Consider the following 19,968-nt stretch of genomic DNA (forward strand, 5'->3'; position numbering starts at 1 on the left):
AGATAGGAGGGAGTACTTTTTAAAGTTTGATTTGTTATAATTAATTAACTATATTTTTTACGTTTAAAACATTAATCCTTGTAATTAATATTAATAATAAATAAAATCTCGGTAATCCTCTAAAGTCCAACCTGTATTCGCGGCTTCTCTTCTTTTCTAGTCTCTGATCGTCACTTGAGGATTGAGCCAAAATTGAGGCACTCTCCCTTGCTACGAGTTCAGCCTACGGCCCAGGATTCGACATGACAAAAAACAGAAGAAAAAGAAAGGTTAACCTACACCGTTGATTCAAAGATATCTCAGCCGTTCATATCTGTTTTAACTTTTTTTTTTAAATTTTTTCAGAACTTCTTCACGTTGTTCCAAGTCACGTTTCTCGCTCTTCTTCTCCGTTCTCGGCGGTTCGTCGTGATCTCTCGGTGGAGATCTCTGACGCTGTACCCCCCTCCTGCGTACTTCTCCGTTCTCTATCGTGCTATTTGCCACCGGTGGTTCTATCTATCTCGCGCTGTCCTCTCTTCTTAGCGCTTCTGCCATGCTTTTCTCGTGATGTCTTCTTGTTTTCCCCTTCGCCGTGCTGAGATTGAGCGATTGAGATATTATAGCAGATAACTTCTCAAGAGCAAGGAGAGAGGGAACTAACGGGGCCCAGTGGAGGGAGAGACTGAGGAATATATTCAAATTGATAATCTGAGGTGAATTTCTTTCTGTTGATTCTGTATTTCAAAGTCCCCAGTGTCGATTAGAGGATTGCCTGCCTGTCAATTTGGTTCTGTGTGGTTTGAAGGCAGCTGTGTGGTTTAATCAGATATTCGTTCTCATCTGAATTAGGTCAATGTTGATCTGCATCCTTACTTTGTCTTCTCATTGCGCCTTATTGAACGTTGGCTCTTGCTTTTCTGTTTTTAATTGTCGATCATTATGATGCTTCTCTGGAACTGGCCATTGTTTCTTGTATGAAGGCATGATCTGAGTTGATTTGATATGAATAATTTAACTAGGTTAGGTTGCCCATTCTCCTTTTCTATTTTAGAGTATAATGCTGCCGAAAGCCAAGAAGCTTAGTTGATATTTTTGGTGCAATTGAACTGCTATTGTTGGTTAAGATGGTTTATATAATATATTAATAGGTTTGCACAATTATAGTCCTTGATAGTGATAAACTAACAGCTCCTCCTTCAAGCTCTGTCCGTCTTGTTTGGTTTGCACCTTGTTCAGGATTTGATCGCAATAGTTGACTAGGTATTTGGTAGCTTTGCCGTTCCAGATATTCGTGGCTTGGTTGTTTAGATGGCAAGGGTAAGAGATAGAACGGAGGATTTTAAAGATGCTGTGCGAAAGAGTGCTCGCTCTTTGGGGTATGATGAGGTTTGTTTAGTCCCTTGATTCTATTATTCTGAATACCCATGAATTCTGTTGCTAATATATAATAATTTGTTTTAACATAGTCTATTAAGGTCACGTAAAATTTTCATTTCAAACAAATTGTATTTGTTATGAATCTTGAAAATGGTGCATTGTAATTTGCTATTGTTGCTGTTTATATGGTCTATATGTGAAATGGTAGTTAATTTGAACGCCCCCCTTCCCCAAATAATTCATCGTTTAACTTTTTCTCAATACGGTAACTTTAGAATGCACTAGTGTTAGCCCATCATATATTTCTGGATCCACTGCTTACCTTACCAAGGAGTTTTGGGGGACGAGGGTGTTTTCAAAGAGAATCTTTGTTACATTACTGCCTTATCTCATACATTTTGATTCTTTTGTCAGGCCAAATTGGCATCAGTCATGGCTTCTTTTATCATTCACAAACCTCGGCAAAGGTCACCATTTACTAAAGCTGCATTGAAGACGGTAGACTCCACTTTGCCAGCCCTCCCCTGTTTCCTTCTTATTAAATTTGTTGGAAATTTATTCATTGCATGATCAGCACTACTGCAATTTGGTTGTGAAGACCTTGTTCTGTATTACTATTGTCTTATTATTTACTAAGAAAAGAAATCAATGCTACATGTGCCATCTAAATCACCTTTTTTTAATTTTATATATTTCACCTGAATCTCTTTTATGCCTTTTTCTTTTTGTTTACTAGCTTGAGAGTATTGGAGAATTGGACCAGTTCTTGTTGAAGCACAGAAAGGATTATACAGATCTGCACCGCACAACTGAACAGGAGAGAGATAGCATAGAACATGAAGTAAGCTATGTGATTTGACCTAAGAAACTAGTTTCTGATCTTTGTGGATGGATCACAGTATAAAAATTCACACTTAGAAAATACAAACTGGCAGTAATTGTCCTGCTTTGATTACTACCTTTATTAGATCAAGCTTGTTATGTTAATTTGCTTCCGTTCAGCCATTCAGTTGGATTTACTATTACTCAGTAATATCTTCGAGTTCAGAGTTTTGACTCATTTCTGCAAGGGGCATTAGTTTCTGATGTTTGATGCATTGGACTATCTTATATTACAGTTAATAAATTATTAATGACCTTTTTTGGTATATAAGATTAGTTAAGCGTCCTTGAAAATATGTTGTATATATTTAACAGGATTATTTTGTTTCCAGGTTAGTGCTTTTATTAAAACTTGTCAAGAGCAAATTGATGTTCTCAAAAACAGTATTAATGATGAAGAGGTGAACTCAAAAGGCTGGCTTGGCATTGCAGCTGCAAAGTCTAATACTGACATTATTGCCCACAAACATGGGGTGGTAAGTGCCTTTCCTTACATTTTCCTTTTTTATTCAATTACTAGTTTATTATGTTGGGATAAGGCTTGTTGTATGTTGGGCAATGAGTCATTTTTTAGTGCCCTAAAGAAGAGGTCATAGCCATTTGTGCAAGTTGGTTAATTGGGTTTTGCATATTTAGCTGGAAGAGACAGTTCCTGTGGATAAAAAGCTGTACAATTGTTAATCCTTGTCTGTACCTCTAGCATTCCATTTTCTACACCAGTCAAAGTTTGAGTATTCTGTTGAATTATTTTGATGCTAAAATGTTGCGCGAACTGAAATGTTCAATTAGTTCTTTTTTCTTTTTTTTGGTGTGTTAATTGTCACTTTGCTACTTTCTTAAACTATAGGTTCTAATTCTGAGCGAGAGACTTCATTCAGTAACTGCTCAGTTTGATCAGCTCAGAGCTGTACGCTTCCAGGATGCCATTAATAGAGCTACACCGCGAAGAAAACTTAACCATATGACCAAAAAGGATTCTGCCGAAGGCCCAAACATGGGCAATATGGAGCTTAGAGAACCTGATGAATTACAGAGTGAGCCTCTTAGAGTCCAACGGCAACTTTTGGATGATGAAACACGTGCCCTTCAGGTTATCAGAATTTTCTTTCTTATGAGTTTGTATTGGACTTGATCTCTCATTTTCGCACAGCCACTTACACAGTAAAGAAAGAGATAATAGGGAGTTGTAGAACAAAGAGGGAGGGAGGAATGGAGAAGTAAAGAACGGGAGGGAGAGAAAGTGAATGAGAGGGAGAGGAGGTCTGATTCTGAATTTCACAGTAAGCAAAGTGAAAAAATGCAATTATCCAAATATGCTTTTCAAAAGATTCAAGGCTATATATATATATATATATGTATGTATGTATGTATGAATCCACTTGCAAGGTTTCCTTCTTGTGAAGAAAACCTTGCAATTTTCTCTGCCAACTTATAAAGTGAAATAGAACATTGGAAAAGAAAACCATAAAAATAAATCTAAGGTTTCCTCCTATAGTAAGTTATCCCATATTTCCTATCACACTAGTTTTGTGATTGCTTGAGATTCTCATCAGCAACCCTTTGATTTGTTTGTTTTCTTGCAGGTGGAATTGACTGGTCTCCTAGATGCAGTTCAAGAGACTGAAACAAAAATGGTGGAAATGTCTGCACTGAATCACCTATTATCGACCCATGTTTTGCAACAAGCTCAGCAAATTGAGCTCCTTTATGAGCAGGTTAGATGTCACATTGCTCACCCCTTTTTCCATATTATTTGGTTGTTTGGTTTTTCTGTTTTTGTTTTTTTTTTTGGGGGGGGGGGGCTTATGTTTATCCAGTGTCATGGATCATTTTCACTTGTCAGCCATATTTGCCTCCTATTCCTATCTCATCTATCTCTAGCTTGAATTTTCTGGCTGTTCTTTTCATACGCTAAGGATTTTATATTTGATAATTGAAACATTCCAGACCACTTGAAGAAGTGCAAGAACCTTGTTGCTCTTGTGAATGATGGAAAGACCTAGGATTGAATGTGTTAATTATTTGACTTTGTGCTGTGTATATATCTGGGAGATTTTCAGCCTATACTTGAATTGAGTATTAATCAACTTCACTACGTTTGGGTGTCTAGACTCAGACTCAGGAATGCTACCACCTTTAAGGCGTATTGGTCTATTTGCTGTTAATTGTGCCTCCCTTAATAGAGAAAGAGAATATGATCACCATAAGTGCATCCTAATGAAGAAGTTAGCAATACAAATAGATTATATAGTCTTCAAAAAGAACATGAAGATTCATGTTTTCAAGGTTTAGGTTTTTGCAGATTTTATCCTTTATGATTGTAGTTGTTAAGTCTTCTATATCTCAAGGTTCATGGATGAATGAGATAAACAACCAGCATGTTTAATCTTAAGCTTATAAAGTATGCCATTTCATATATTAATAGAGAATAAAGTAGCATAGGATGCCCCAAGTCCTACATTGAATTGTATGGAATGTTCAAGGGGGTATTTATGTGAGTTAATTTCCTATATGAATAGCCAGCTTTTGAATGAATGTGCTGCACCTGTCTTAAGTGGCCATCATATACCTTGAACCAAAAATGGAGTAGAAGCTCAGTTCTTTTATCAGATTTGAAAAACTTGAGGAATTTTATTTACAAATCAGAAATGTAAAATTCCGGGTATTTATTCTCAGCAGGACAATTCCGTTGTCAGGTTTCTGCTGGAGTTGTACCTGCTTTCAGTTGTTGGATGCCTGATTTGTTCGTTTAGCAGCTTGATTAAATTAATTAATTAAAACTTTGAGAGATATTACTGATCTAGTAGGGAACATTTAAATCTCTTACTCCTCGTGCTCAAGTGAATTCAAAGAATGGAGACGACTAGGGTATGATGTTGTCTATGAAGTCCCCCCCCCCCTTCTTCTTTCTATTCTATCTTTCATTAGTGGGTTGCCTTGAGCTACTTTCCATGTATCACCGTTCAGAGCCATCCAATAGAACTCTTAAACTTTGGCTGTCTATGATGCCCGTTGGTCCTATTTTATATAAAACCTTGGTCTGAGGACTCCTCTGCTTGGAGATCCCAAATTCTGTTATGGCTTGTAAATTCCTGTAGCGCAAAATTTTAACTCGGGCATGTTTTAATCTTTATAAGGTTCAAATTTACCATTGGTAGCATCCTAAACCCCAAATTCGTTTTCATGCTTAGATATTTAATCTTACTATTTCGGAACCATCACTCTGTTTAAAATGTCATCGGAGTAGGCAGTTTAAATATCTGTCCTTGATGTTAACGACTGCTGGAATATGGATTGATGCCCAAATGTTAAGGACGCATGATAAATTTCACTAGATTTATTATGGTCACTTGTAGCTCAGTAACTGCTGGCGTATTGGTTCTTCACAAATCACAATTGTTCAAAGTTGTATGAGATGTATTAAGAGTTCTTATGTCGTGTGCTGGCAGGCTGTTGAAGCTACCAAGAATGTGGATCTTGGTAACAAGGAACTATCCCAAGCCATTCAGCGGAATAGCAGCAGCAGGACATTTCTTTTGTTGTTTCTTTTTGTACTTACATTTTCTGTGCTCTTTCTTGATTGGTACAGCTGAACAAATTGCATTTTTCTTGGTAATGTTATTTTCACATCACTCTATCCGCCATCGCTTTATTTTCCCATTCAGTTAAATATCCCAGTGTTATTTTTCTTCTGGGAAGATATGTTTTGTCCAGATTTGATGTATACAAGAGGCAGAAGAAATGTAAATACATCGAAGGCTATGTAAGGGATAAATTTATGAGAAAATGACAATTAGAGACCCTATAAAAATATTAATTATAATTACAGATCTTAATTATTGAAATTCCAACAATAGATTATGATCCTTAATAAAATATCTGTTATTGATTGGTTTGAAATTGACAATTTATTTTAGTAAATTTTTAACTAATGTTACAAGGATTTTTAATTATTTTTTGTTAATTTTTTAAATAATTTATTTATATATTGATAATAAAAAAAATAAAAAATGATTAGTTTGTGATTCGTAATTAATTATTACAAATTTTTAATTGATATTATAAATAATTTTATATGTATTTTGTAAATTTTTTAAGAAATTTATCTATATATTGACTGTAAAGAATTATGGTTTGTGTTTTACAATTGATACTTGTAAATTTTTAATTAACATTATAAATAATTTAAAGTATATTTATTAATTTTTCAAGTGGTTTGTTTCTATATTAAAAGTAAAATATTGAGATTCACAATTAATTTCTGTAAATTTTTAACTAAAATTATAAATAATATCAAGTTTTCAAGTATAGTTTATTGATTTTTCAATTAATTATTTGTAATTTTTTTAATTTTCAATTAAAATTATAGTCTATTACTGTGATTTTAATAATTCAAGATCTATAATTATAATTAATGTTCTTATGGGATTTATAATTGTCATTTTTTCTAAATTTATCTGGCTGCACATTAAAGAAACTTGAAGATGCCTTGCAAGAGTTCACTTATATTTGTGTCCACAAAGAATCTTGTGATCATAGATGCGATGAAGTTATTAAGGAAGCAATTTATCTAGCAAAGGGAAAGATGCGAGAAGCTTGGTGACATTGGGATTTTTTTACCCACTTGTAATTTGGAGTTAACTGAGATTTAGATGAATATATTGTTCATATATATAATATCATACATTGTTCATTAAACCTGATATGCATGGTTTTGTTGCCATTTATGTGATTTTTATTTTGGGCTCTTGAGTCATGTTATGGTTTTGCATTTGAAATATTTAATTAGTCTTTATTGATAGTGCATGGATTTTTGTGAACAAATCCAAATCGAAAACAATGTTTCATTACAATTCCTTTGGGATTTTGAATAACTAATATACATTAGTTATTTCAAATTTCAACCTTCCTTTTGAATACTATCCAAACACGTGGACTAGTTATACAAATTGAATAACTTATTCTCATTGGTGTGAACTTTTATACTACTCGAACCAAAAAAAAAGATACACAGGTTTTAAATATAAGGTTTTAAATTTTAAATTAGAATCTAAATCCAGTTCATATATTTTTTTGGCCAAGAATCTAGTTCATCTATTGAAACCCCACTTAAATGTAAATTTAATAATTAGTTAATTTCTTTCGCTTTCTCTCTTTTATCAAAGTATATTTAAAAAATAAATTAAAATTTATTTAAAAAATATAATTTTGAATAAGTTTAATTATTTTTCATCAATTAGGCTTAAATATAAGAATAAAGATGCAAACAAAATAGTTTTAATTTTTCTATTAACACAAAAAATTATAAACATTCGTGTTATTAAATATACACGTATCTAACCAAAATAATGCATGGCAGTTGGCACACAAGTTCTAGTTTATTTTTCAACGGATCCCACATTGTTACGTCATATTTTTTGATATGGACACGTCCTAATTGCGAACCGCAAGCTAGACTTCAATGACATCGACATCCAACACTCAAGCGAACATGTGCTTTGAATCCCAATTAATGATTTTATTTTTTTTAAAAAAATACATAAAAACAATCAAAGATTTGAAAGAGGATATAAAGAAGACAAAAATGCCTTTCAAGGCTCATACAAGTACGTTTTAAGAAGAATGACATTTACCCAGATAAATTTTTTTAAAAAATAAATCAAAAATATTATTTTAAATAATTGTAAATTCAGGAGTTTTTATTATAAATAAAACATTTAAATTTTAAATATAATTCTCAATTTACAATTAAGATTATTGTTTTGCAATTGTCTAAATCAATATTTGTAAATTCATTTTTAAACAATTTTGTTAAAGACCTAATTATCATTGATTATTATGTCTGGAATTTTGCTATCATCTTTTCAAGTTTTAAAACCATGTTTGGTCACTGGTGGTGTCCATAAAGGCCATCCTTTCAGTGATATCATTGATATTGCAAGACTATTTTAGAAGAAATTGGCAGAGGAATGCCCTTTGTAATGTGTTTTTGTAAACTTTGTGTTTATTTGTTTTTGTAAATAGTGAATTCAGTCTCTCATTAAAAAGAAATCATATTTAATCTTAAATATAAGGTAAAAGATGTAGTAGTTAATTATATTTTTGGGGTTGTTAACTATAATTTTTTAAGGACTGTGAACTTGGTTGACTTTGCCCAATAATTGATACGGGTGGGGAATATGATACAACTAAAAAGATCCAAACTTAGAATGGTTAGTATCCAAACCTATGTATAATTTGTTGCAAGCATTCCTTTAGACTTATTATAAAACATCTATTAAAAATTTTACTTGATCTAAAATATAATGTATTGTATAATTTTTGTAATTATTTTTTTAGCTAAAGTATACATTTGGTTATCTAATTTTATATACAGTTTCAGTTTAATTTTTTAATTTTATAAATCATCTTTTTAGATCTAACATTAACACTGTTAGTTTAAAATATTTATTTTTGTACTAATCATTGTTATTTTTTAAAAAATTAAACTTAATATTTTAACATTTAAAAATATTTTGTCAATATTTAAATGCTTATTGTAAATTTTTTTTGCTAATAATAAAATTAACTATGTTATGGTTAAAGAAATTTATATTTTATAAATTTAAAGGATCAATAAAATTTTATATAAAGTTAAAAGATTAAAATTTTTTTAATTATACTTCTACTTCATTTATTATTCTTTTTTCAAAAACATGTGTGCTGAATTGCAATTATGATTATTGAATTAAAATATTTATAAAAGATATTTAATAAGAATATAATTAAAAATTTATATAAAAAATTTAAACGATTAATGACCTGTTGTGTAAAGTGGAATTGACTTGGGAGAAGGGGAAGTGAAATCGAAAAAAGTTTCAATTTTAGAATTTTAAAATAACTATCAAGACCCTATGCTATCGCGGTCTGGTGGGGTTAGATTGTATGATTAAGACTTAAATTAATACTAACAGATGTGTTCATAAGTTGGTGACACGTGGAAATATTATTGCGGCAATTATAATCTCCTCGTCATCATTCAAATGCGCACGTCTTGTGTCAATTAAAGATTTAAAATCATAGACAAGCAATCATAGAATCACGCTTTCCACGCTTTGCTTTTTGACTTCTTGTTCAACTTATTGTCTTGTTGTGCTTGCGCATGAAATTTGAAATAATCTATATCTATTTATTTATACTTATAAATATAATATATTATTTTATCAAAAAAATAAATATAATATATTATAAAATTTATAAAAAATTTAGGTCATGTATGATGTTGATTAACTAATTACATTACCCAATGATCCATAACCTGAACATGTGATGATTAGGGCAGGTGTTACCGGGAGCAAGATTCATTGCATACCCAAAAAAAAAAAAAAAAGAAGGAATAAGTGAGGCTTGCTATCACTAAATAATGATGTTTCTAAATTTTTTAGCCATAAATGATATTTATAATTAAAAATAAGGCGGATTAAGGCATATAGTTAATTTTTTTTATTTTGTCAAGAATATATACCCCTATTAAAGGGCATTTGTGAAACCATGCAATAACACTTCACTCAATTATATGAAGTTTTTTTATATCAAGGACTAAAGAGATCTTTTAAAATGCCTCATATAAAGAGTATTGAAATTTTAATTGAATTTTTTTTATAGTTGACAAATTTTTAAAATTTGTATATACTATATTTTTTGGGTATTTATTAAATTTTGTTGATATGATTAATTACATATTATTTTAATACTTTGAACTTGAATGATTTATAATTAACAAAAAAAATATTATAAAAAGTATAGATAATGAAGTAAAATTAACTCGCAGCGTGGTATTAACACAAAAGTAGTATAACATTAACATGAACCAAATTAATAATGATTCAAACTATAAGAATTTAATTATAATTTTTCAAGACTAAATACATATTTAAAATCAATAACAATATCAAACTAAAAATACAACATTTTTTAAAGAAACCATAAAAAATAAAAAGAAAAGTAATTTATATTAAATCATATCATATTCATATACTATTGTAAAGCGAATATAAGAATGAACAGTAAAATACATTTTTTTATTTTTTTTAGAGATTATGCAAGGTTGACAATATAAAAACAATTAAATAAGTGCGAGGTTAATAGTAAAAAAAATAATGCTAAATGTAAGACCCATAATAGAAATAATATGTGTAAAATCCTATCGTTTAATATTTATATTCTTTTATATGTATAAAATAATAATATCAAAAATATTTGTCCCACAATAAATCTATAGTGGGATAAATTTCTAAGAGTAACAAGTAATATGTGTTATACTATTTATTGAGAATAAATTTTACTCTTCAATTAATTATGCGGGGAACTTAATAATACATTGACATTTTAATTTGATTTCAAAATTTTCCTCATATTAATCAAAAGAAAAGCATAAATATGAGAGACTAGCATATTTAAAATAAAATAAGTTATTATTTATATGCATTTGCAAAATAAAATATATAATAAAATAAGTTGTTATTTAAATTTAATTTAAATAAATAAAAAATTATAAGTAGACTAAAATAATTATTTTTTATTTTTAAATTTTTATTTTATTTTTATCTTTTAAAAATTAAAATATCCCGTGCATGGCGGGAAATAAATCCGGCTACATGCCATCAGCCTGTCGAGAAAAATCCGCCAATAAATTCGTTGTGGACAGAAATTTGACGCAGACAAAATGGTCTATATATATATATATATATAAAATATAAATGGAAATTAAATTTTCTGGTTCGTTAGTCGTTACACTTCGCGATGAATCGAGGCTGAAATTGGAAATCATGGCAAATGGCAGCTTCACATTGTCCTCGCCGGTGCCGTCCTGAACCTAAACGACGATTTGATGCTCTGTCTCGTTCTTATCCCTTTCTCTGAACTCTCAAAGCTGATTCTCTGTTTCTCTCTCTTGTCCAAATGTCAATATTTTATTGATTTTGAAGCGTCGAAGCAATCAATAAGCTATGCCATATATTCCCTCCCAAATTTCCAAACCCAACTGAATACTCAAGCCGAGGTTGTTCTGTCATCTTCCATATCGGAATTCATACTTTTAGAGTTTTTTCTATTCTGTTGCTTTCTCCAGCGATGGTCCCATCGGCGGCGACCTTGACCGAACGCCGTCGAGTGATTTCTACGACGATTGGTGGTGGAAAAGCCACGGTAGATGTGGATTCGGGAGAGCTGAGTCGAGAAAATGGCTGTAACAGCTCAAGGGAGAAACGTGTCGGAGTCGCCGGGAGAAATGGCCCTCGGCCTCAGCCTGCTCGGCAATCGTCGTATAAAGAAAATATTGGTCACATTGCTGCCGAGACGTATTTGATCACTCGGCTTGCTTTCACGCTTCTTCGATGTTTGGGGTACTTGATTTGATTGATTATTTGCTGCAAGTAGAATGTTTGTGTTTGAAATTGTGAATTGTCGATGTTTTGATTGTATTCACGATTTGGTAGTATCGTTTGATGATAGCTAGCATTGGATTGAGCTGGAGAATCCGTGTTTGAAAACGTAAATTTTTTGGTCTAATGTTTGAAGAAGTAATTTAAAAAGAAAAAAACGATAGTTCTTTAGGTGAATCTCCACCATCTTTGCGCCAAAAAAACCAACCGAAAAAATCTGCGGCAGCGACAGTTGAAATCGAATGGGAGCGTTCAACAATTGAAACTACCTAATCATACCACGTGATTTGTTGAAATCAACAATTGTTTACGGGAGTTCAAAACAGAGTTCTCCTGCTACAATAGATTTTGATAAGGTCAAATTTAATGGAATGCAATATTGTAACTCAGTAAAATGCAATCGTTGTTGATGACAAAAATTGAGGTTTAATGAGTTTACGAATCAATATCCTATGGTTTAATGTTATTCTTTTATTATTTCTTTTAAGCTTTTGATTTTTCAACAATGTTGTTGTTTATTTATTTAAGTTAGTCTACAATGATCTTCAATATTTCACATTACTTCTCAGAATGCTTTCTGCAATTTACTGGAGTTGAAACACATTTTGACATGCTAATTGTCTTAGCTCTTTCATGGCAAAATTTCCGTGAAACTAGAACCATTAAGATTCTTCTGCTGTGACATGGAGTTCAGTCATGTTGTTAACTTGTGCTCATCGTATTTACTATTGATACTTTTATAGGATAGGTTATCTCTGGATCACACAATTACTTGCCCTTGGATGCTATGCCATGCTTCTTATGCCTGGTTTTCTACAAGGTATGTAGTATGTTACTTGTACAACTTTTCTTATGTAATTAGTAATTTACAAATCGAGTTTTGTGTTCTTTTTCTCTCGTTTCCTTGTCTATGGAGGATTTGAAAGAAAATGAAAGACTAGGCTGTCTCCTGAAATAAAAGTTAGAATAGAATGGAACTGTGTCCATTGCTTACCCTAGATAAGCTGTTTGATCTTCCTTCTGGTACCCAGCACTGAATGGTGGTGTCAAAATCTCCTTCCTTAACACAGTAGATTCAAATTCACCCAAAGTTAGAAAGTGCCTTCCTGCAATGCAGGGGAATTGATTATTATATGCCCATATTCTGAGGAAAAAATCATCAGCACGTGCACAGTAATTCTGCACTAACCATCTATTTGAATTATATATATATATATATATATTATATTGATATTGATAGTTTAATATGGCTCATGTTTAGCTTGTAGCTCAATGCTACGGCTCTTGGCACAATGTCATATTTGAAGCCGGCAACATAAATAGCTGGAGCCCTTGTTAGGCGGTTATCTTAAGCATATAGGTCCTTCAGGGAGTCCTTAATCATAGGAGTTCAGTTTCTGGTCTTATATACTGCGTCTTCATAAAGGAATAATCTAGTATGCGATCTAAACACATTAGTGCGAAATTTCTGTGCTATTTATTTGTCAACTAGTGAATCTACGTTCTCAAGGTAATCCCTTATTAAATTAGTACGTTATCTAGTACAACTTGCAGTTTTATCATAAAGGCATTTTGCATATTATGAAATTTATTGATGATACTTGCAAAAACTTTCTTCATCACATTTGTTTCGTAAATTGCAAATAGTTCATAAGTATGAAACCATAATGATGGTTTCTTTGTACTTCTGGAGATTGGTCCAGTTCTAACTATTCTTGATGGGTTTCCAGATCTGATCCTCTATGAGCAGATTTTTGCCTAATTCTATTCTTCCTTTTTGGATTATTGCCTTTTGATTCTGTAGTCAAATTTCATATTTATTTCTCTTTCTTTGTTTTTTGTTACATTAGTTTTATGAGGTTCCAGATTTCTAGTGTTTGACTTGAAGACATGATCTTTATTTAATCTCTTCCATTTGACTAAAACTTCAGAAGTGTTCAGAATCCTTACATCTGTTTCTTCACTTGCTTTCTAAATCTTGCTTCTGTAGCACATTTTGACTTCTTAGAGTTTATTGCTTCTTCTACTTATGTGTGTGCAGCCAGTTCCATAATACATGCCTAAATTTGGTTTGGTATAAATCCAACAAGCTTCCTTTATTCCTGTGCTGTTTGGTATGTTATGTTCCAATGGATTTAATGGATTGCTTGTTTTTTAATCCCACTCATTCTGTTCACTTAAATAGTTGGTAATAAGCCCATGATAATTTTACTTTATTTTATATTGATTCTCTTGTTGGCCATCCTGATGTGCAGTTCTCCTGTACTACATGTTGCGATCTCTTCTTCTACCACAGAAGGGGTGGAATGGAAATTCACTATGATTAAGAAATGTCTAATAGGTTGTAAGTAGCTACATTACTACATCAGTAGAATGTAATACTTATTTTTTTAACTGTCTCTGCAGTTGGATATTATTATTATTTCTCAAAGCGGGTAAAACGAAGTGTTATTTATGGAAATATGCCAAGAAATAGGTAAGTTAAGTAAAAATATAGTAACTTTTAATAATTTTTTTTTCTTTTGAATACCTGGTATTCTAGTTTAACGTGGTGCCCTTGCAGGATGGATTTGTATTTACCTGCTGATATTCACGAACCCAAACCAGTTTTGATATTTGTAACTGGTGGAGCATGGATTATTGGGTGAGTGACTTGAGATGTCTACATGATATTGCTTCAATTTATTTGTTGGTTTACTACATACCGTTGATTTTGACCCAGAAATTGTGGTATCTGGTGGAGCATGGTTTATCCATGCTTAAGCATTTCTGTCAAAATAGCTTACTGCTGCTCAATGTAGAAAAGAGTTTTGCTCCAGTTGTGACATATTGCAGTTTCATATTTGGGCACCAAATTTAAAGTTTTCTTCTATGATCACTAATCCAAAGTCATAATGAAAGAACTTCCTATTTGGTTAGAAATAAACTGGGCTGTGGACCTGAATTTTGTCAACTTTCAAAGTCCTGAAGCTTGAACCCGAACAAATTTTTGGTTCAAAAAATGCAGGGAACCTGTTCCATGATCAGGCCTTGTCACTTGTAAATGCTATGTACCTGTTAAACTGGCAGAATTTGTTGTCTGCATTGGACATTATTATCTCTGAATACTTGCATTGAGTTTATATAAGCATGCGTATGAATATAAAAGGAGCTTGCATATACATGTGACAGCCCAATCTAACTCGTCATTTTTTGCGGCTGCTTCAATTAGGGGTCATACTGGGTAGTTTTGAAATTGGATTTAAAAATAGACACTGATTAGTAGTTTCAATATGGGCTGATGTATGTTTAGCTTTTAAAATTAAGTTTCTTCATTCTTATTTTAATTTAGGTATAAAGCATGGGGTTCCCTCTTGGGACTGCAGTTGGCAGAAAGAAACATCATCGTGGCAAGCATTGATTACAGGTAAGTGGTCTCAGCTCAACTTAATGCTGTTCAAGAATGACTCTCCATTTACCTATAATCAGAATTGATATGTTTTCTTCTGTCGAAAAGTATTGCTATAGTTCGTGATCAATTTTTAGGGCATTTGATTAACTTCAGGCTATTCATGACAAGAGGGATGTTTGTCTCACGCTTTGATTTTTCTCGCCTGAGATTACTTTCTGATAATCTCAATTAAAGCAATGCTTGGGGGACTATATGTAATTTTGCAAGATTTTAGACCTATTATTCCTGTTGCATGTTGTAGATCTTCATTTCGCACTGGAATTATTCGTTTATTAGTTATTTAAATGGGAAAAGTGCAGCATATCGTTTTTAGGAGAAATATATCCATACTTGATCTGTTAAACAATTTAAGTATAGTTTATAAAATAATAACATTATTTCCAGGGTTAATCTTTCCTTAGATACCACTGTTTCAAAGTCTATGGTATATTCAGCAGTTAATAGATTTCTTATTAATTTTTGAATGCAGAAATTTTCCTCAGGGAACCATCAGTGATATGGTAAAAGATGTCTCGCAAGGAATTTCTTTCATTGTTAACAATATAGCTGATTATGGAGGTGACCCTAATAGGTAACGTGCTACTATTTCTTATTCCACTGCATCACTTCGCATTCAATTATGAGATTGATTGGTTTTATTGATAAATTTGTTATAGGATTTATCTAATGGGGCAATCTGCTGGTGCTCATATTTCTGCTTGTACTTTATTGGACCAAGCAATTCAAGAATTTGGAAAAGGAGATAGCGTTTCCTGGAGCGTCTCCCAGATAAAAGCTTATTTTGGTTTATCAGGAGGGTAAACCTCAGTTGTTTTATGATTAATATGATGGTCTTATATCTGGATTGTATAGTAGAGTTCCTCATTATAGTTCTCATGTTGTTCATTATTTCTTTGATAAATGCAAAATGTTTATCTTTGATACTACTTGTTTGTGAGAATATTTTACGATTGCAGCTTAAGAGGGGTTATTGCCTTTACCATTGCTGATATTTTAACTGAACCTCAAATGTTTCTCTCTTTTTCTTCTTGAGGAAGTAGGCATTAGATTATGAAAAAGGATTCAGAAACCCCTTCTCAGAAGGGAAGCCAGTGACTTTCATGATGGAATATGAGGAGCACATTTTATGACTGTTGGTGCAATCCCCTAATTGCCTTCTGAGCTACTGTGCTCATTATAAATAATGATTACGGCATGTCTTCTGTCTACCTTGATGAACCATTTAGGTTTTTGAATGGCCATAGTTTAGCAGAGGATGTCTTTGCCATGCTAGGGTACTTATGCTCAACATTGAATAAATAGCATGTACAACCCTGCATCATTTTCTATAGCTTTAAATCTGGAGTCTTTTCTATGTGATAATGTCACCATAATAAGTATCTGATTTTACTAAACCACAGTTTGCATGCGAAACAGTTGGTCAATTATGGATCTGCCTCATGGGTACTGTGGATCTTTGGGCTTGAAAGTTTGAAAAAAGTGTAGACTCCTCATATTGAGGGCTGGAACTTAGTTTTAAGGAAATAATAAAGAGGGGCCTGCAAGGACTTCATGCTTAATCACTTATTCATATAGATTTTTAATCTGTCCATAACCATTTTAACTCAAAAGCTCAAGTTATGAATGACAATCTAGGATTGGTTTTACCAATATCTCAACATGCTTAAATTGATGAGAAATTATTTGATAGGAAAATGGGCAGTCTTCTAGTCTAATCACTGCCTTTTGCTCTCCTGTATATTTTCGCTATCTCACACATTTTCTTAGGAAGATAATTTTTTGAGGAAGAAAAAAGCATGGATGCATGTTGGTTGGTTTGGAGACAGTATGGCTATTGATAAAATGTGCTTCTGCTTGTGAGTTAGTTTCACTGGTCAGTCAGTTTATTTATGTTAAAGTGCATGTCTATTAATAATATCAATACATGCTTACAGATACAACTTAATGGATTTAGTCGATCACTTTCATCAACGTGGCTTGTATCGTTCTATTTTTTTAAGGTTCGTTGCCTAAAACTTCATCCTAGCTTTACCTGGTGTTATTCTACTATTGTTCTCTCAAAAAGGGGGAAAAAAGAAGAAGAAGCAGGTTTTTTGTCTCTTTTATATGATTGAGTTTCATTGCAGCATAATGGAAGGTGAAGAATCATTGAAGAAATTTTCTCCTGAACTTAAAGTTAATGATCTACGCATTAAAGATGCCGCTCTTCTCTTGCCCCAAGTTATCTTGTTTCATGGAACTGATGATTATTCCATACCAGCAGATTCCAGGTATATGGTCTTAAAAGTTCCCTGTTTTCAGAGCATCTATTATATCATCTACTTCATTGAAGGAAAATAGGAAAGTATTTTTGTGATATTCTTAAAATCTTTATCACTCATTCTATAAATAAAACCTGACGAACTCAGAATATCTTCCTATTGAATGACTTTTATAATGTTGCAGTTTCGCTTTTTCTTTCTACTGCAGGTGTTATATGTTTGGTCAGAATACCAAATGTTATATTTTTACTCTTGTCTATGAAAACTTAATTGCATATTTTTCATTGCTAACTAGAAGCATTTTTATCAAGTGGCAAGTGTATGTGGTTTTATATAATCGCTTTCAGATATTTATAAGTGATTGCTTGCAGTAAAAAGTTTGCTGATACTCTGAAGAAGGTGGGTGCAAGAACTGAGCTGATTCTATATGATGGAAAAACACATACAGATCTGTTTCTCCAAGTAAGTAATGAATGATATCGAATTCTTTTGGTTTTTCATTTTATTATTAATATAACATATAAAATTTTCTTAAAGAAGATTATTAATAAGTTCTCTTTGAAGATTAGTCTTGTACCTTTCTACCCAAAAAAATGCCACATTAATAGAAAAACATCATATCTTAACTCAAAATCTCAAGACTTCGAATTTATGAGTGATTCTTTTTTATTATATATTGGTTATTAAGCTCAACTTTATTTGATGTGTGACTTCACATAACGTTTGAAATCGACTAACATTTGAACAACTTAACAATACTTTTCCAATATCCTCTTCATATCTCTCTTTTTTTCTTTCTTCTCAAATGTGAACTATATTTTTGGATCCTATTGCGATTGTCCAATGAATGCCTAATTGTTGATCATGAACAGGATCCATTGCGAGGTGGTAAAGACGACCTATTTGAACACGTAGTTTCTATCATACATTCTGGCGAGGATGAAGCTCCAGCAGAGGATGCAATGGCACCCCCAAGAAGACGGTTTTGTCCTGAGTTGTTATTGAAATTGGCCGGCAAGATCAGTCCCTTCTAAGCTTCTGGAAATTATGAGGATTCCTTTCATGTATTGATCATATCATAGGATCTTCTGAAATTTACTCCACTCAAAAATTCGGAGAAACAGAGTAGAAGGTGAGACTATATGCCAATGGATCTTCTCCACTCGTCCATTTAGAGATAAGAATGATGAGAAAATGTGACTGAAGGTGGAGGACAAGGAAGGATCTTACTCAATGGTGTGTGTGTATATTGTATGTCTGGTATATTAATTACAGTTCTGAATCTCTTACTATTCATTTCAGCTTCATGTTATTAGATTTAGAGGATTAGTTGGAATACTGAAGAATTCGGCCATTTATTCATTGCCGTATAATTTATTTATTTTTTCAAATTCATGTAACAAATTTATATTAGGATTGAGTTGGAGTTTTTTGTAAAAATTAATGTCGGAGATATAAATGACTTCATTCTTATTTATAAAATATTTTGAGAAAATATTCTGAAATTCATTACTCATCATAGTTGATCAAACGTTATTTCAGGACTGCACTAATCATTTTTTGATCTTTTAAGATAACATTGTATCAAGGGAAAGTTAAGGATATTAATTATACTTGATAAAATTTTTTGGGACAGATTTTCCCTTTAGCTCGTTTAAAGATATATAAATTTATTAAATGAAGAAAAATAGTAATTTTTACTATGAAAAAGAAAAACATAATTTAAGCATTAATTGTTTTTCCATTCTATTTTCTGGTCGTCTTCATTGTGTTTAGGGGTCCATTTTTTCAATTTTTCAATGCCGTAGAGTTTAGGGCATGACTTTGGCAAACACACAATAGTTAGGCATTGACGAGGAGAAGACCAGCAACAGTTTAATTTCTCTTCACCTATTAGAGGGTTCTTCAATTTAAATAGAGGCTTATCACGGGCAGATTTCAACTACTCACAAATCCAATTTACCAGACATGAAATAACTTGTGATTCGATTAATGTTGCTTTTAGCTTTAATCCTCTTGTCTTTCTCTTGCGGTTTTGCTCCAGTCGTTGCTGATCCTAATGGTAAGATATATATTCTTCCAATTCATTTTCCTTTTGTTAGTTTCCACTACTCTTCGATCTCTTGCTGCAAGGAATCATGGATTCAACTTTAATTTTCATCGCTATATATGCATTCTTTTAAATTTAAAACCATTCATGCCTTTTTTTTTTCCATTTCTGTTTTAATCCCATCATCATACGTAAATTTAAATTCTATATTGTGCTCTTATTTCTACTTTTTATTTAAAAAGAAAAAAAATTAAAGTGGGTCTATTTTGAAATCAAAATCTCTATTGCAACAGTATGATGCTATTAAAAGATAAAGATAAACGCATAAATTGAGGGCTTACCCAACATATAATAAGACTTACTTTACTTAAAATTTTTGTGTTTTTCTCTCTCCTTTTAACATGGTGTTGATGAGAAGCAAGATCTCTCTTGCTCTCTCCCTCCTGTTCTTAGTCCTACCCTCGCGCATTATGAGGGCAGGCTTCTTTAATTTTTTTTGTTCGTTAACTTTTTTTTTAAAAAAAAAAATCCATCCCTCCTTAG

At 32.1% G+C, this 19,968-nt stretch overlaps 2 protein-coding genes across 5 annotated transcripts; both read left to right on the forward strand.

Annotated features, from left to right (window-relative positions):
- Positions 1-355: 355 nt before the first annotated feature.
- On the forward strand, positions 356-5,878 carry LOC129293945 (syntaxin-81). 4 transcript variants are annotated; one of them, XM_054932090.1, is made up of 8 exons: positions 356-831; positions 1,254-1,368; positions 1,774-1,857; positions 2,096-2,200; positions 2,574-2,717; positions 3,089-3,331; positions 3,825-3,956; positions 5,691-5,878. In XM_054932090.1, exons 2-8 carry the CDS (start codon positions 1,291-1,293, stop codon positions 5,832-5,834), a joined length of 930 nt encoding a protein of 309 aa, XP_054788065.1. In that variant the 5' UTR covers positions 356-831; positions 1,254-1,290; the 3' UTR covers positions 5,835-5,878. The 4 variants fall into 4 exon arrangements, with proteins under 4 accessions (XP_054788065.1, XP_054788063.1, XP_054788066.1 ...); XM_054932088.1 differs by having other exon boundaries at positions 1,268-1,368; XM_054932091.1 differs by having other exon boundaries at positions 356-695.
- A 5,122-nt stretch (positions 5,879-11,000) lies between these two features.
- On the forward strand, positions 11,001-18,766 carry LOC129292966 (probable isoprenylcysteine alpha-carbonyl methylesterase ICMEL2). The gene is made up of 11 exons (XM_054930720.1): positions 11,001-11,624; positions 12,407-12,483; positions 14,070-14,139; positions 14,227-14,307; positions 14,995-15,069; positions 15,584-15,685; positions 15,771-15,911; positions 17,049-17,114; positions 17,241-17,384; positions 17,747-17,837; positions 18,248-18,766. Exons 1-11 carry the CDS (start codon positions 11,353-11,355, stop codon positions 18,407-18,409), a joined length of 1,281 nt encoding a protein of 426 aa, XP_054786695.1. The 5' UTR covers positions 11,001-11,352; the 3' UTR covers positions 18,410-18,766.
- Positions 18,767-19,968: the final 1,202 nt, after the last annotated feature.

The sequence above is a fragment of the Prosopis cineraria genome, unplaced genomic scaffold (genome assembly GCF_029017545.1).
Source record: "Prosopis cineraria cultivar Desert tree isolate PC_DT_omini unplaced genomic scaffold, ASM2901754v1 PC14, whole genome shotgun sequence".
Classification (NCBI taxonomy): domain Eukaryota; kingdom Viridiplantae; phylum Streptophyta; class Magnoliopsida; order Fabales; family Fabaceae; genus Prosopis; species Prosopis cineraria.

Bases quoted from the DNA above. Each gene is read 5' to 3' on its own strand.
- LOC129293945 (XM_054932090.1), top strand. From the start codon at position 1,291: ATGGCAAGGGTAAGAGATAGAACGGAGGATTTTAAAGATGCTGTGCGA. The intron at 2,201-2,573 runs GTAAGCTATGTG...TTTTGTTTCCAG, and splicing joins GAGATAGCATAGAACATGAA to GTTAGTGCTTTTATTAAAAC. The intron at 3,332-3,824 runs GTTATCAGAATT...GTTTTCTTGCAG, and splicing joins ATGAAACACGTGCCCTTCAG to GTGGAATTGACTGGTCTCCT.
- LOC129292966 (XM_054930720.1), top strand. From the start codon at position 11,353: ATGGTCCCATCGGCGGCGACCTTGACCGAACGCCGTCGAGTGATTTCT. The intron at 14,140-14,226 runs GTAAGTTAAGTA...GTGCCCTTGCAG, and splicing joins GGAAATATGCCAAGAAATAG to GATGGATTTGTATTTACCTG. The intron at 15,686-15,770 runs GTAACGTGCTAC...AATTTGTTATAG, and splicing joins TATGGAGGTGACCCTAATAG to GATTTATCTAATGGGGCAAT.